The sequence below is a fragment of the Mauremys reevesii genome, linkage group 19 (genome assembly GCF_016161935.1).
Source record: "Mauremys reevesii isolate NIE-2019 linkage group 19, ASM1616193v1, whole genome shotgun sequence".
NCBI lineage: Eukaryota > Metazoa > Chordata > Testudines > Geoemydidae > Mauremys > Mauremys reevesii.
The window spans coordinates 24070819-24083390 of NC_052641.1; the positions used below are offsets into that span (position 1 = coordinate 24070819).

The window sequence follows — 12572 nt, forward strand, 5'->3', positions numbered from 1 at the left end:
CCCCCTAAAATAATCTTGTGACACCACTCCCACCCCCACAACTCCCTTTTGGTCAGGATGCCCGATTTGAGAAACGCTGGTCTCCTCTGTGAAATCTGTGTAGTATAAGGTAAAAGCGCACACACCAGATTTCATGGGTGGGGGAGGGAGACGAGATTTCAGAGTCTGTGACGTGTTTTTCATGGCTGTGAATTTGGTAGGGCCCTAGCAATAAATGATGAGGCAAAAACTTGCTACTAATCATCATAGGTACTAGCATCTAAGTAGACATTTTCCAATGCCTCCAATCCTTGGTGCTGGAGGAACTGGTTTTGGTGACTTGGTGTGTGCTGTTCAATCTTCTCTTTCTGTCCCAAGCTGTTGTATGGTTAGAAGCTGCCCTGTTCCACTCCAGGGGTGGCTGTGGTTCAGCATTGAGTGAAGTGATCCACATAGTACATTAATTGTAAGGTGCTTTAGGGTTCTTGGGTGATGGAAGGCACCATGTTCAATAAATGTAAGATTTTAAATTTGGATCATTCTGGCAAAGAAAAAAATAAGGTCCTTTTTAAAGTTACTGAGAAGTCAGTGATTTGATTGCTCTAAGTTTGTAATGTGCTTTAAATATACAAAGCATTAACTGTTATATGCTTGTTTCAGTGAAATTACCACCATTTGGCGAATTGGTTAATGTGATGTTAAGATTACTTGGTGGTGTGCCCTTCTCTTGCAGAACATTGTGTTAAACAAAACATGAACTTTGGAAAATCAGGAAATGCACAATTGCGGATATACATGCAACCTTCACGCTTTCCTCTTTCAGCAGTGCCACAATACACCCTGTTAACACACACATCTTTGCTCTGCCAACCTTGCAGTTGCTGAAATGTACAAGCTCTTCACCTCCTTTTTCAGCCTATTCTCACCCACATGATTCCATCTAACACTAATAAAGGATAAAAAGGGAAGGAAAAAAGTAGCTCACGCCATCTTTCCTCTGATCTCCTGGAGCTGGCAGTAGCGAACAGGGATTATTTGCATGCACTCCAGGTGCAGATGGTGTGTTAGGTGCTAGGTGTACCTGTGCTAAATGGTGGAGGCAGTCGTTGGGCCTGCTTGGTAGAGGTGTGTTTGTGATGTGAGGACATGTAGATTACTTTGAGGGGTCTGACAGAGCTGTGATTATCCTATGAGGGGGGCCTATGTTTTGCGCCCTTAGAGGTGTGTGAGCAAAGGGAAGAGCTGCAGATGTACCTTCAGGATCCAGTAGGCATAATTTCAATCCAGAATTGTGTAGGTTATGTCAGTAGGGGGGAGGGACAGCTCAATGTGGGGGAGCATTGGCCTGCTAAACCCAGGGTTGTGAGTTCAATCCTTGAAGGGGCCATTTAGGGATCTGGGGCAAAAATCTGTCTGGGGATTGGTCCTGCTTTGAGCAGGGGGTTGGACTAGATGACCTCCTGAGGGCCCTTCCAACCTTGATAGTCTATAGGGCTTTTATTATAAAGAATATTAGTCAGCAGTGAGGTGGAATCTGAGAGGATTATAATGCTTTAATTATGGCTAAAAGAAAGTGTAGGTGGAGGTGTCCTGTGAGTAAGTGTAAGGCAGTTGTAAAAGGCTGTGAAGTGGTTCTTAAATTGTACATGTGGTATTCTTTCTGGGGACTTGGATAAGTATGTGAGTGTATGCTACGATATGGGACCTCTTGAATCTTGCTCACTGGCCCTTGATGCTGTATGTGTCTATTGAGGAATTGCTTGAAGAGGGTAGAGGGAAGGTGGCATGGATAACCCCTGCCTCAATTTTATCCTTAATAGTCTTTAGATGGAATCCCATGGATGAGAGTAAATGGATTGTAAAAGGAGGTGAAGAGCATATACATTTTAGAAACTGTGGGATTGGCAAAGTAAAGATAGATGTGTTAATGGGACATATTGTGGCATTCCAGAAAGAGGGCAGTGTTAAGGTAGCATGGGCAATACAAAGCTTGCCTATCCACAGGAAATAAGAACATGTTAAATATAACAGGGACAACTTGTAGCAAGCAATGTGAGTTATTAAATCTTTATTGCTCAGGTGTACTAAGGTTCAGACTGAAAACATTAATGGCAGGGTATTCCCTGGGGGTAATGGCATCAGCAGATTCCCTCGAACTAGCTAGGCAAGCATAAAGTGGCAGCATAGAAACCCTCTTGCATCTTTTCTTTATTAGTGCAATTGAATCCCCCAAAGACTTCGTGGATAAGTAAAGACTAACCTGGGTAAAAACTGACTGAGACCAATTTGACCTGAATCACAGCAATAGTTTGATCTCTATCTCTGTGCCAAAAAACCCCACAAAAACCATACTTAGAATCTTTTTGGAAAACAGTTATTTTTGAGGGCTTATCTACTGGAACCCCTAGCTCAAGTGACCTAAAATTTGGATCACTAACCTTATCCTGCACCCTCCTGAGGCACACCAAATTTCAAAGAAATCTGACCGAGCATGTCAATGTTAGAGGACTTAAAGGGTTGACCTTTAAACAGAAATCTGATGCAACCTTAACTAGACTGGCAATAATGTTCACTTGCACACATCTCTGACACAGATATGGTACATACTATACAAGCAAAAGATGCATCTAGTGTACAACACTTTGCAAATTTGTGGGCAAGAGACTTGTTGAGAGAGCTTGGTTTTAACCATGCCTAGAAAGGCTATGCTTGTTTGGAAGGTGCACTGGCAGTCGGATTAGATTTAAAAAAAACAAAACAAAACTGGTTTACGCAAATGTGGGACTTCTCTCCCATTATGGGCCACACAACAGGATAATATGACAATGATTTGGCATTTCTTACAGCTCTGGCTCTCATTTTGGGTCTTATGCCTCTCTCCGTAAAACGATCACACTGCTGTGGGTGAAAATCCACTTTGTGTGCATGGCTTAATTGGGAGGTAGGTACATAAGAGCCTCATTTTGAAGAAGCCGAGCACCTCCTGTGTGGTGTTTATGGGATATCGGTGTGTTCAGAAATCAGGCCCAAGCAGAGAACATAGTGTGGAACAAGGATTACTACAGGAAACAGAGCAGGGTGAATACAGAGCTCGAACTTTGACTACTTGTGTGTGCTGTAGTCTGTTGCATCAACTCTCCACAGGAAAGAGAATGAGTTACCAGCAGCAATACTTAAGTCATGCTCCCTACAAAGAGAATTTAGTGATGTTGCAGTGTCACAGTCCTTAACAGGACAGTGTCCATTTTCATGGACACATGTTGACCAACTTTTATTTTTATTTTATTTTGGTTTAGTTTGCACAATTTGTAATTGGTATACTAGAGGTGGTACCTGGCCAAGGAACAGGTATATTGAGAACACTTGGACTATCATGACATCATACACGTCATTAAAATCCAAGATCTTCCTGAAGATCGAAGGAAAATCACCCTTAGAATGGCATAGCACGTCTCATTTCTAAAATTATTAGAACTTTTAATTTGACAGATTTATTCCATGTAGGCAACAGAAGAATTCTAGGAGAGGAATGACTTTTGGTCACTATGGTCAGTATCTATGACCTTGAAATGAGGCTCTGAATCCAATTCCCTAACATCTAGGACTGGTCTGTGATCTCTGAGACATACTGAGGAAGGAGGAGGGCAGCTAGGGACTTGGGGAGGAATTATTTTTAATCATGGTACTATATACCCTTTTGATTTGTCAGAACCTTAACAGAAATGGAGTGGTTTCATAGCACACAACAATAATCCAATAATAATCAGTTGAATGCAAGACTGACAGGTAGGTCAGTAAATGCAAGGTGAAGTGAGTTCAGCTGTGGGTCCTACAGTTGTTCAGAAGGGTGCAGGTGATCTACAGACAGTTATAGTAATAGATAACAGCCTGCCCTTATTGTTCAGTAAGTAGAAAATCTGTCTTGTATCTGATAGTTTTTCTCATTTCCTAATTCCTGACAGAAGCTGTCAAGTTATTTGTTTGCACTTTCCTTGTAAATCTGTGCATCCTTTTCCATCAAACCCATTGCTTCATCTTCACCTATATTGTCAATAGGACACTTCCAGTAGCTCCCTAATGTATGAATATTATACTGGAAATGGGGTCCTTTACATAATTAGCTGATGCTTCATTGATTTCTTTAAAAACAGCTTTGTTTAAACTAGGGCTGTTAAGCAATTAATCACACGATTAAAAAAATTGTGATTAATAAATCGCAGTGTTAAACAAGAATAGAATACCAGTTATTTAATGGACGCTGATGATGGGTTCTGCTCAATAACAATCCAAAGCAGTGCGGACCGAAGCATGTTAATTTTCATCATCTGAGTCAGATGCCACCAGCAGAAGGTTGATTTTTCTTTTTTGGTGGTTCGGGTTCTGTAGTTGCTGCATCTGAATGTTGCTCTTTTAAGACTTCTGAAAGCATATAAACATAAGAGGCCGTACCGGGTCAGACCAAAGGTCCATCTAGCCCAGTATCTGTCTACTGACAGTGGCCAATGCCAGGTGCCCCTGAGGGAGTGAACCTAACAGGCAATGATCAAGTGATCTCTCTCCTGCCATCCATCTCCATCCTCTGATGAACAGAGGCTAGGGACACCATTCTTACCCATCCTGGCTAATAGCCATTTATGGACTTAGCCACCATGAATTTATCCAGTCCCCTTTTAAACATTGTTATAGTCCTAGCCTTCACAACCTCCTCAGGTAAGGAGTTCCACAAGTTGACTGTGCACTGCGTGAAGAAGAACTTCCTTTTATTTGTTTTAAACCTGCTGCCTATTAATTTTATTTGGTGACCCCTAGTTCTTGTATTATGGGAATAAGTAAGTAACTTTTCCTTATCCACTTTCTCAACATCACTCATGATTTTATATACCTCTATCATGTCCCCCCTTAGTCTTCTCTTTTCCAAACTGAAGAGTCCTAGCCTCTTTAATCTTTCCTCATATGGGACCCTCTCTAAACCCCTAATCATTTTAGTTGCTCTTTTCTGAACCTTTTCTAGTGCTAGAATATCTTTTTTGAGGTGAGGAGACCACATCTGTACACAGTATTCGAGATGTGGGCGTACCATGGATTTATATAAGGGTAATAATATATTCTCAGTCTTATTCTCTATCCCCTTTTTAATGATTCCTAACATCCTGTTTGCTTTTTTGACCGCCTCTGCACACTGCGTGGACATCTTCAGAGAACTATCCATGATAACTCCAAGATCTTTTTCCTGATTCGTTGTAGCTAAATTAGCCCCCATCATGTTGTATGTATAGTTGGGGTTATTTTTTCCAATGTGCATTACTTTACATTTATCCACATTAAATTTCATTTGCCATTTTGTTGCCCAATCACTTAGTTTTGTGAGATCTTTTTGAAGTTCTTCACAATCTGCTTTGGTCTTAACTATCTTGAGTAGTTTAGTATCATCTGCAAACTTTGCCACCTCACTGTTTACCCCTTTCTCCAGATCATTTATAAATAAATTGAATAGGATTGGTCCTAGGACTGACCCTTGGGGAACACCACTAGTTACCCCTCTCCATTCTGAGAATTTACCATTAATTCCTACCCTTTGTTCCCTGTCCTTTAACCAGTTCTCAATCCATGAAAGGACCTTTCCTTTTATCCCATGACAGCTTAATTTATGTAAGAGCCTTTGGTGAGGGACCTTGTCAAAGGCTTTCTGGAAATCTAAGTACACTATGTCCACGGATCCCCTTGTCCACATGTTTGTTGACCCCTTCAAAGAACTCTAATAGATTAGTAAGACACGATTTCCCTTTACAGAAACCATGTTGACTATTGCTCAAGAGTTTGTTTTTCTATGTGTCTGACAATTTTATTCTTTACTATTGTTTCAACTAATTTGCCCGGTACTGACGTTAGACTTACCGGTCTGTAATTGCCAGGATCACCCCTAGAGCCCTTTTTAAATATTGGCGTTACATTAGCTAACTTCCAGTCATTGAGTACCGAAGCCGATTTAAAGGACAGGTTACAAACCTTAGTTAATAGTTCCGCAACTTCACATTTGAGTTCTTTCAGAACTCTTGGGTGAATGCCATCTGGTCCCGGTGACTTGTTAATGTTGAGTTTATCAATTAATTCCAAAACCTCCTCTAGTGATACTTCAATCTGTGACAGTTCCTCAGATTTGTCACCTACAAAAGCCAGCTCAGGTTTGGGAATCTCCCTAACATCCTCAGCCGTGAAGACTGAAGCAAAGAATCCATTTAGTTTCTCCGCAATGACTTTATCATCTTTAAAAGGCTCCACATCTTGCCTCTCTCAGATTTTGGAAGGCACTTCAGATTCTTAAACCTTGGGTCAAGTGCTGTATCTATCTTTAGAAATCTCACATTGGTACCTTTTGCGTTTTGTCAAATCTGCAGTGAAAGTGTTCTTAAAATGAACAACATGTGTTGGGTCATCATCCGAGACTGCTATAACATGAAATATATGGCAGAATGCAGGTAAAATGGAGCAGGGGACGTACAATTCTTCCCCAAGGAGTTCAGTCACAAATTTAATTAAGGCATTTATTTTTTTAACAAGCATCATCAGCATGGAAGTGTGTCCTCTGGAATGGTGCCCGAAGCATGAAGGGAAATACAAATGTTTAGCATATCTGGCACGTAAATACCTTGCAATGCCAGCTACAGAAGTGCCATGCAAATGCCTGTTCTCACTTTCTGGTGACACTGTAAATAAGAAGAGGGCAGCATTATCGCCTGTAAATGTAAACAAATTTGTTTACGTTGGTGATTGACTGAACAAGAAGTAGGACTGAGTGGACTTGTAGGCGCTGAAGTTTTATATTGTTTTGGTTTTGAGTGCAGTTACATAACCAAAAAAAATCTACATTTGTAAGTTGCACTTTCATGGTAAAGAGATTGCACCATGGTATTTGTTAGGTGAATTGAAAAATACTATTTTTGTTTATTATTTTTACAGTGCAAATATTTGTAATCAAAGTATATATTTTGATTTCAGTTACATCACAGAATATTATATATATAAAATATGAATGTAGAAAAACATCCAAAATATTTAATAAACAATAGAATACCAATTAAAATTTAACAGTGTGATTAAAACTGTGATTCATTATAAAATTATCAATTAATTTTTTTGAGTTAATTGCATGAGTTAACTGCGATTAATCGACAGCCCTAGTTTAAACACTAGCATGCCACTAGATCTTGTTTTCTTACATATTTACTTATTGCTAGGGAAACTTTATTTTTTTGCATGAAACCAGGTCTTTTCTTTAGCTCCCTGCTCTGATGTCTGACTAGTTCAATGGCAGCTAAATGTGGTGTGTCTGAGATAGTGTTAGACCCCCTGGGATGCTCGGCATTGTGTTTATGGACAGGGTGTGTGCTACTTTGCTCTTGCTTCTGTTTTGATTGACAACTGAACTGGAAGAATTGGCCTGGCAGATGAATTAAAGGGGAGCAGGCTGCACCATCCCATTAGGGAGACTGTGTTGACAGGATGCACTATAATAGAGGTTCTCAAACTGGGGGTCGGGACCCCTCAGGGGGTCATGAGGTTACAATGCGGGGAGTCACGAGCTGTCAACCTCCACCCCAAAGTCCCTCTTTGCCTCCAGCATTTATAATAGTGTTTAAATATATAAAAACGTGTTTTTAATTTATAAAGGGGGGTCGCACTCAGAGGCTTGCTATGTGAAAGGGGTCACCAGTACAAAAGTTTGAGAGCCACTGCTCTCAGGTATCTTCTCAGGTAAAGCTATCAACTGAACTACAAATGTCATTGACAAGTAAGTAGTATCAAAAATGGGGCTGTGGCTGTACTTGAATGCATAGCAAATTGCCTCAAACTGACCTAGAAAAATTAGTCTTGCTTTATTTACCCAGACCTTCAATTGCATTATTGTTAAATGAGGAGGGGAATAAACAGATGAAACCTTCCAAACAAAAGATCCTGTTTTCATGAAAGTATTCCTAGTAATTAAAATAGGTGCTGAGAATTACATAGTCCTTTTCAACAGAACATTTGTTTCCCATAAAGCATTGGAGGCTCTTTCAAGCTTTTTGGAAAGGTCCTTTGATGTCCTGAAACTGGGGAGACTATTGGAGATGTTTTTGTTTCTGCTTGTTTGGGATCCTGATACTTTTCTCCCAGTGGACTCGTTATGAATGATTTGGTTTTATTTTTGGACGCATTCCCAGGTCTGGGTGGTGGTGAAAATAATGAACCTGGGCCCTCACAATTCTTCATTTTGTTGACCTGTTGTGTTTTTAATTGCTTCTGATTTTGACAGATTTGTGACTCCTAGTGGAAAATGTCATCTTTATGGAGACTAGAAATAACAATGAATATTTCTTACAGGATTCTGTAAGTATTTGCTTCCTCATTTGAAGAATGAGGTTTACAGATTGTTCACACTAGAGATGGTTTGAGAAATTAACCCGAACACAGGGATGTAATTATGCATGTTTTTATGATTTCATTTAATCTGTATAGACTTCAGTTGAACTATTTATATCCTAATATAAATAGTAGGGATCTTAGGAAATTCACTTTCTGTATATTAATAGAATACTTTGTTACAAAGTGCTTTACAAACATTAACAAAGTTGGCAAGTTGCACCTTTACAGAGCAGGAAACCTAGGCTGAAAGCACACATGAAGTCTGTGGTGTAGCCAGGTGTTGAACCTGGATCTTCTGATGCCTGTGTCTTTTGTAAAGGACTTCCTCTGAAAACTTTGTATAGCTTTACCATTAAGTAGCTAATTCAATATACACTGAATTGAAAAGATATTTGCTAGGGTTTTGTAAAATATGTTCAAAGAGAGTCCTTTCCTTTCCCTTTTTTTTTTTTTAATGTGTGCATACATGTGATAAAACAGTATGAGATAAATAGGAGCCAAGTGGAGGATATTTTGAATGCTTGGGGGATGTTTTCTTGGCAGGAAATGTAGTAATGAGACCCTTTTGTGTGTGTACGGTTTTTAACAGTTTTTACTTTTCTGTTAAAATCATGCACAGCCTAAAAGTTAATATACGACTGAAAGGTTGTGCTATGAGAGGTTTTAAACACAGTCTGGCAACCATTTGTGTGTTGTGTTTTTGGTCTGAGGGAGGGGTGTGTATGTGTAAATAGAAAATAACTCCACCAACCACTGGAAGCAGAGGAGCTTTATTGTCACGCTATTTAAATGATCTAAGCACCTGAATGTCTCATTTTTCTTTCTTATATTCCTCTCTATTGTTTTGAGACTTTTTTTTGTCCTGTTCATTAGTAATTTCAAGCGCTGTACCTGCAAAGTTTTTTTTCCCTTCCTTTCTGTCCTAATTTGTCTTCACCCTCATGTCCTCCTTGCTAGTCAGTACATAATTACAGCCTTCAATGAGATACTGAGAATGGAGTCCCAGGTTCTCAGTTTGCTATCCTGGTCATTTAACTTCTCTTGGGGGAGGGGAGGCATGAAAATAAGAGAGAAGATTGTAGTTATGGAAACATTCAGTTCTGCTCTGAAATTTGAAACACAATAGTAACTGGCTTATATTTTCTTTTTACTAATTTCATGCAATTTATAATGGCTGACTCTCTTGGGCATTCCACTGTGGCAGAGGGAATAGCCTCTCTGCTGCTAGTCATAATGGTTTGAATGTTTAGAAGCTAATTTTCTGTAAAATACTTCCTTTATCCATCTGTGCACTTTTTTCTGTGCTCCTTGTTTTCCTGCTCTGTAGTGATGAATCACAGTAGCACTCTTCATCTTCTCCGATTTTACTACACTTGTCTTTCTCTGTGTGCTCATTCACGATGACTTTTTTCTCACATTTCTGCAAGAAAATTCTGATTCTGCTTCTTTCTATCCATATCTGTTTTTTCTACCAGTGGCTGGGTTTTTGTTGGGTTGTTAACACATTAATTCTTGCAATTGGTTGGCTTTCTTTCTAAACCCTTCTCCTTACATCCCAGTCTTTCCACCAAGGTCACTTATGGCAGTGTTCCCTCCTCTTTACATTCTAATGTACTCCCTCATCTCCCCACTACTGGGCTGGGGATAGGTTTCGTGCTAGTGGATCTCCACTGAAGTTTTGAAGAAATGCTTACAAACAATATAATTCAGTAAACCATTCCCACTGTGCTCAAACTTGCTGTAGCTAAACCCATTAGAGATGATTGAAACCAACAGTCCATCATAATACTAAAAAAACTATTGATTTGGCATTACCAAAACCAGGCTGTCTTTGATTGCCCTCTGGGTGAGCAGTGGGAACCGCTAGCTGGTGTTCTCACTCAAATTTTGTAGGTTCAGATGTTTACAAATAGAGTTTGGGAGTGGTACATGTTAATGTAACGGGAGTAATAAAGTATGAATTTGGGAATACGAACGTCAAGGTTACAACAGGGAAGTTCATCTACTGCTAAAACACAAACGCTTTAACATTGTCTCTGCACTTTTGCTAAAATACAAACATTCTGTTTCCATTTATTCAATTGCTGGATACTTTAGGTCAGGGGTAGTCAAACCTCTTGAGCCTCTGAGCCACATACAGTAATTTTTCAGATGTTCAAGAGCTTCAAGACATGCACAACCTGCCCTGCGGGACAGTGCCTACCAGGGCGTGGAGTTCCGCCCTGCAGGGCGGCATATGCTGGGACACAGAGCTTCTGCCCTGACATCCCCCTCCCCCCCAATCCGCACATTGCTAAAGCCCTTAGTCCCACCACCCTGCTGCAGGGCAGATGCCCTGAACTCCTTCCCCCTCCCCGCGTAGTCTGGTAGGTGGAGAAGGGCGGGGAAGCGTGGGGGGGCTTGTGAGCTGCACTTTAACTGTAAAGGAGCCCCGTGTGGCTCATGAGCCGGGCTTTGGCCATGCCTGCTTTAGCTGTTTCTAATATTCTTTCTCCTCTAAATTACCACTTAATGAAAATTGCAAATTGCATCTCGGATCTGCCAGATAAATTGGTGTTAATGGGAAGCGAAGACCCCATCATCAAAATAAAGTCATTAAAAGATGGAAGAATTAAGTTCCAGAAAATGGAAAATAGATGCCCCCTTTCTGAAGGCTGTGGGGTCATGGGCATTTTAGCACTTGGATTTATTTACCTGTACCTGATGAGATCCCGGTTACTTGTCATTTATCACTATATTCTATAAATCTAAGTATAAATCATGTAGCCTGAAGGAATCCATCAAGATATATTAGTATGTATCTGGTGTGGCACAATACTTTTTATGTTCAGAGTGACCACAGTCCCATATGCAAGTATAAAAAGCATTTGATAGATTCTGGGCAGTGTAATCTACAGGTATGTTTAAGATCAGAAGGGAGAGGATTTAATGGTGTGTGGATTTTCAGCATTGAGTTAGCTCGCAGTGGTACAATTTTACAGAGCGTATTGAAAATTCCATTCATTTTGTGAGGACTATTAAGGTGTCCAATAGAGAACCTAGAAAACTAAAGGGCATCACATAATGTCATTTAATCCTCTCCCCCCCCCCATGTGAAATTTAAGACCCTTTGGTTTTAATTACACATTTAAATGTTGTTTTCCAGTATTGACCCTGCTGCTTGTTGCTGTTGGTGGTTATATTTTTCAACTTCTTTTTCTTAATTGAGCCTTACCTCTGCAACTGATTTACATGAGTGCTACAATCTCAGTCCTCTATCTGCTTCAGCCCTTCATCCTCCTTTACAGCTGTTGTAACATTACACAACAGTTTCACCTCCATTGTGCAGTTATCCTCTGTCGGCTCTGCTGTTAGGGACTTCTTGGATCACACTTTGTCTGGAACCTCACCCTTGACCATTCTGCCATGGGTGACCCTAAGGGAGTACATGAGCCCAGGCAGCATCTCTGGGTCATTGAGACACACAAGCCTCACCACAACTACAAGGTGGTGATCCATGGGTGGGGATCAGAAGAGAGCAAACTAGCCAGTGAAACTTCATTGAGATTGAGGGGGTGGCTGTGCAGGAGAAAGATTTTAGGAAAGTTGTACTCATTCTCCTGCTTGAGCTGAGACCTTTGTGTCTGGTGCAGTCTTGACATGGTGGCCCAACCTCAAATGATCTCTTATGAGTGTCTGGTTTTTATGCAGTTACTGGGTTTTGTAAAAGTTTGGGAGCTGGGACTAACAGATGTCATGTGGATTTGTTTGAGGTGAGGGTAGGGTACCAAAGTCAACGAAGAATTAAACAGGCTGCAGAGTGGCTGGGTGTAGGTTAAACTATATTTGTGGACGTCACTTCTCAGGAAGCAAGATTATAAATGGAAATCTTCCTCTGACTAGTCTGCTGAAGTGTTGCGCAACACTTCATGGCTTTAAAAAGACAGTGGCTCAGAAGGGAACCATAACACTTATTTGACCACAGAATAATCTGTTGTCTCTTTTCGCCTGTCCCCATACCTTCCCCCCTTTAAATGTTTTGAATAGTGTTGCAAATATGGTTCTTGCTGCATGAGTGATTGTTTACTGGATATAATTATTATTGCCCAAATCCAGGTCATTATCCAAATATTGGTTTTGGTTTAATAGAACAAACCTGCCCAAAGGCAGACCTTTCTGAGTTTGATCCTGCACTCAGTGTCTGTTCAATG

At 40.4% G+C, this 12572-nt stretch overlaps 1 protein-coding gene across 3 annotated transcripts in view; it reads left to right on the top strand.

Annotated features, from left to right (window-relative positions):
* The window catches only part of SCAI (suppressor of cancer cell invasion), a 92869-nt gene that overhangs the window by 26437 nt on the left and 53860 nt on the right, over nt 1-12572 (top strand). Inside the window, exon 1 of one of the 3 annotated variants that reach the window (XM_039506720.1) lies at nt 8309-8346. The exons of the other annotated variants lie outside the window; for them this stretch is intronic. Within the exon in view, the coding sequence (XP_039362654.1) occupies nt 8324-8346 (23 nt within the window). The 5' untranslated portion in view covers nt 8309-8323. Of the gene's footprint in view, nt 1-8308; nt 8347-12572 lie in introns of those variants that run through there. 3 annotated transcript variants of the gene reach the window in all.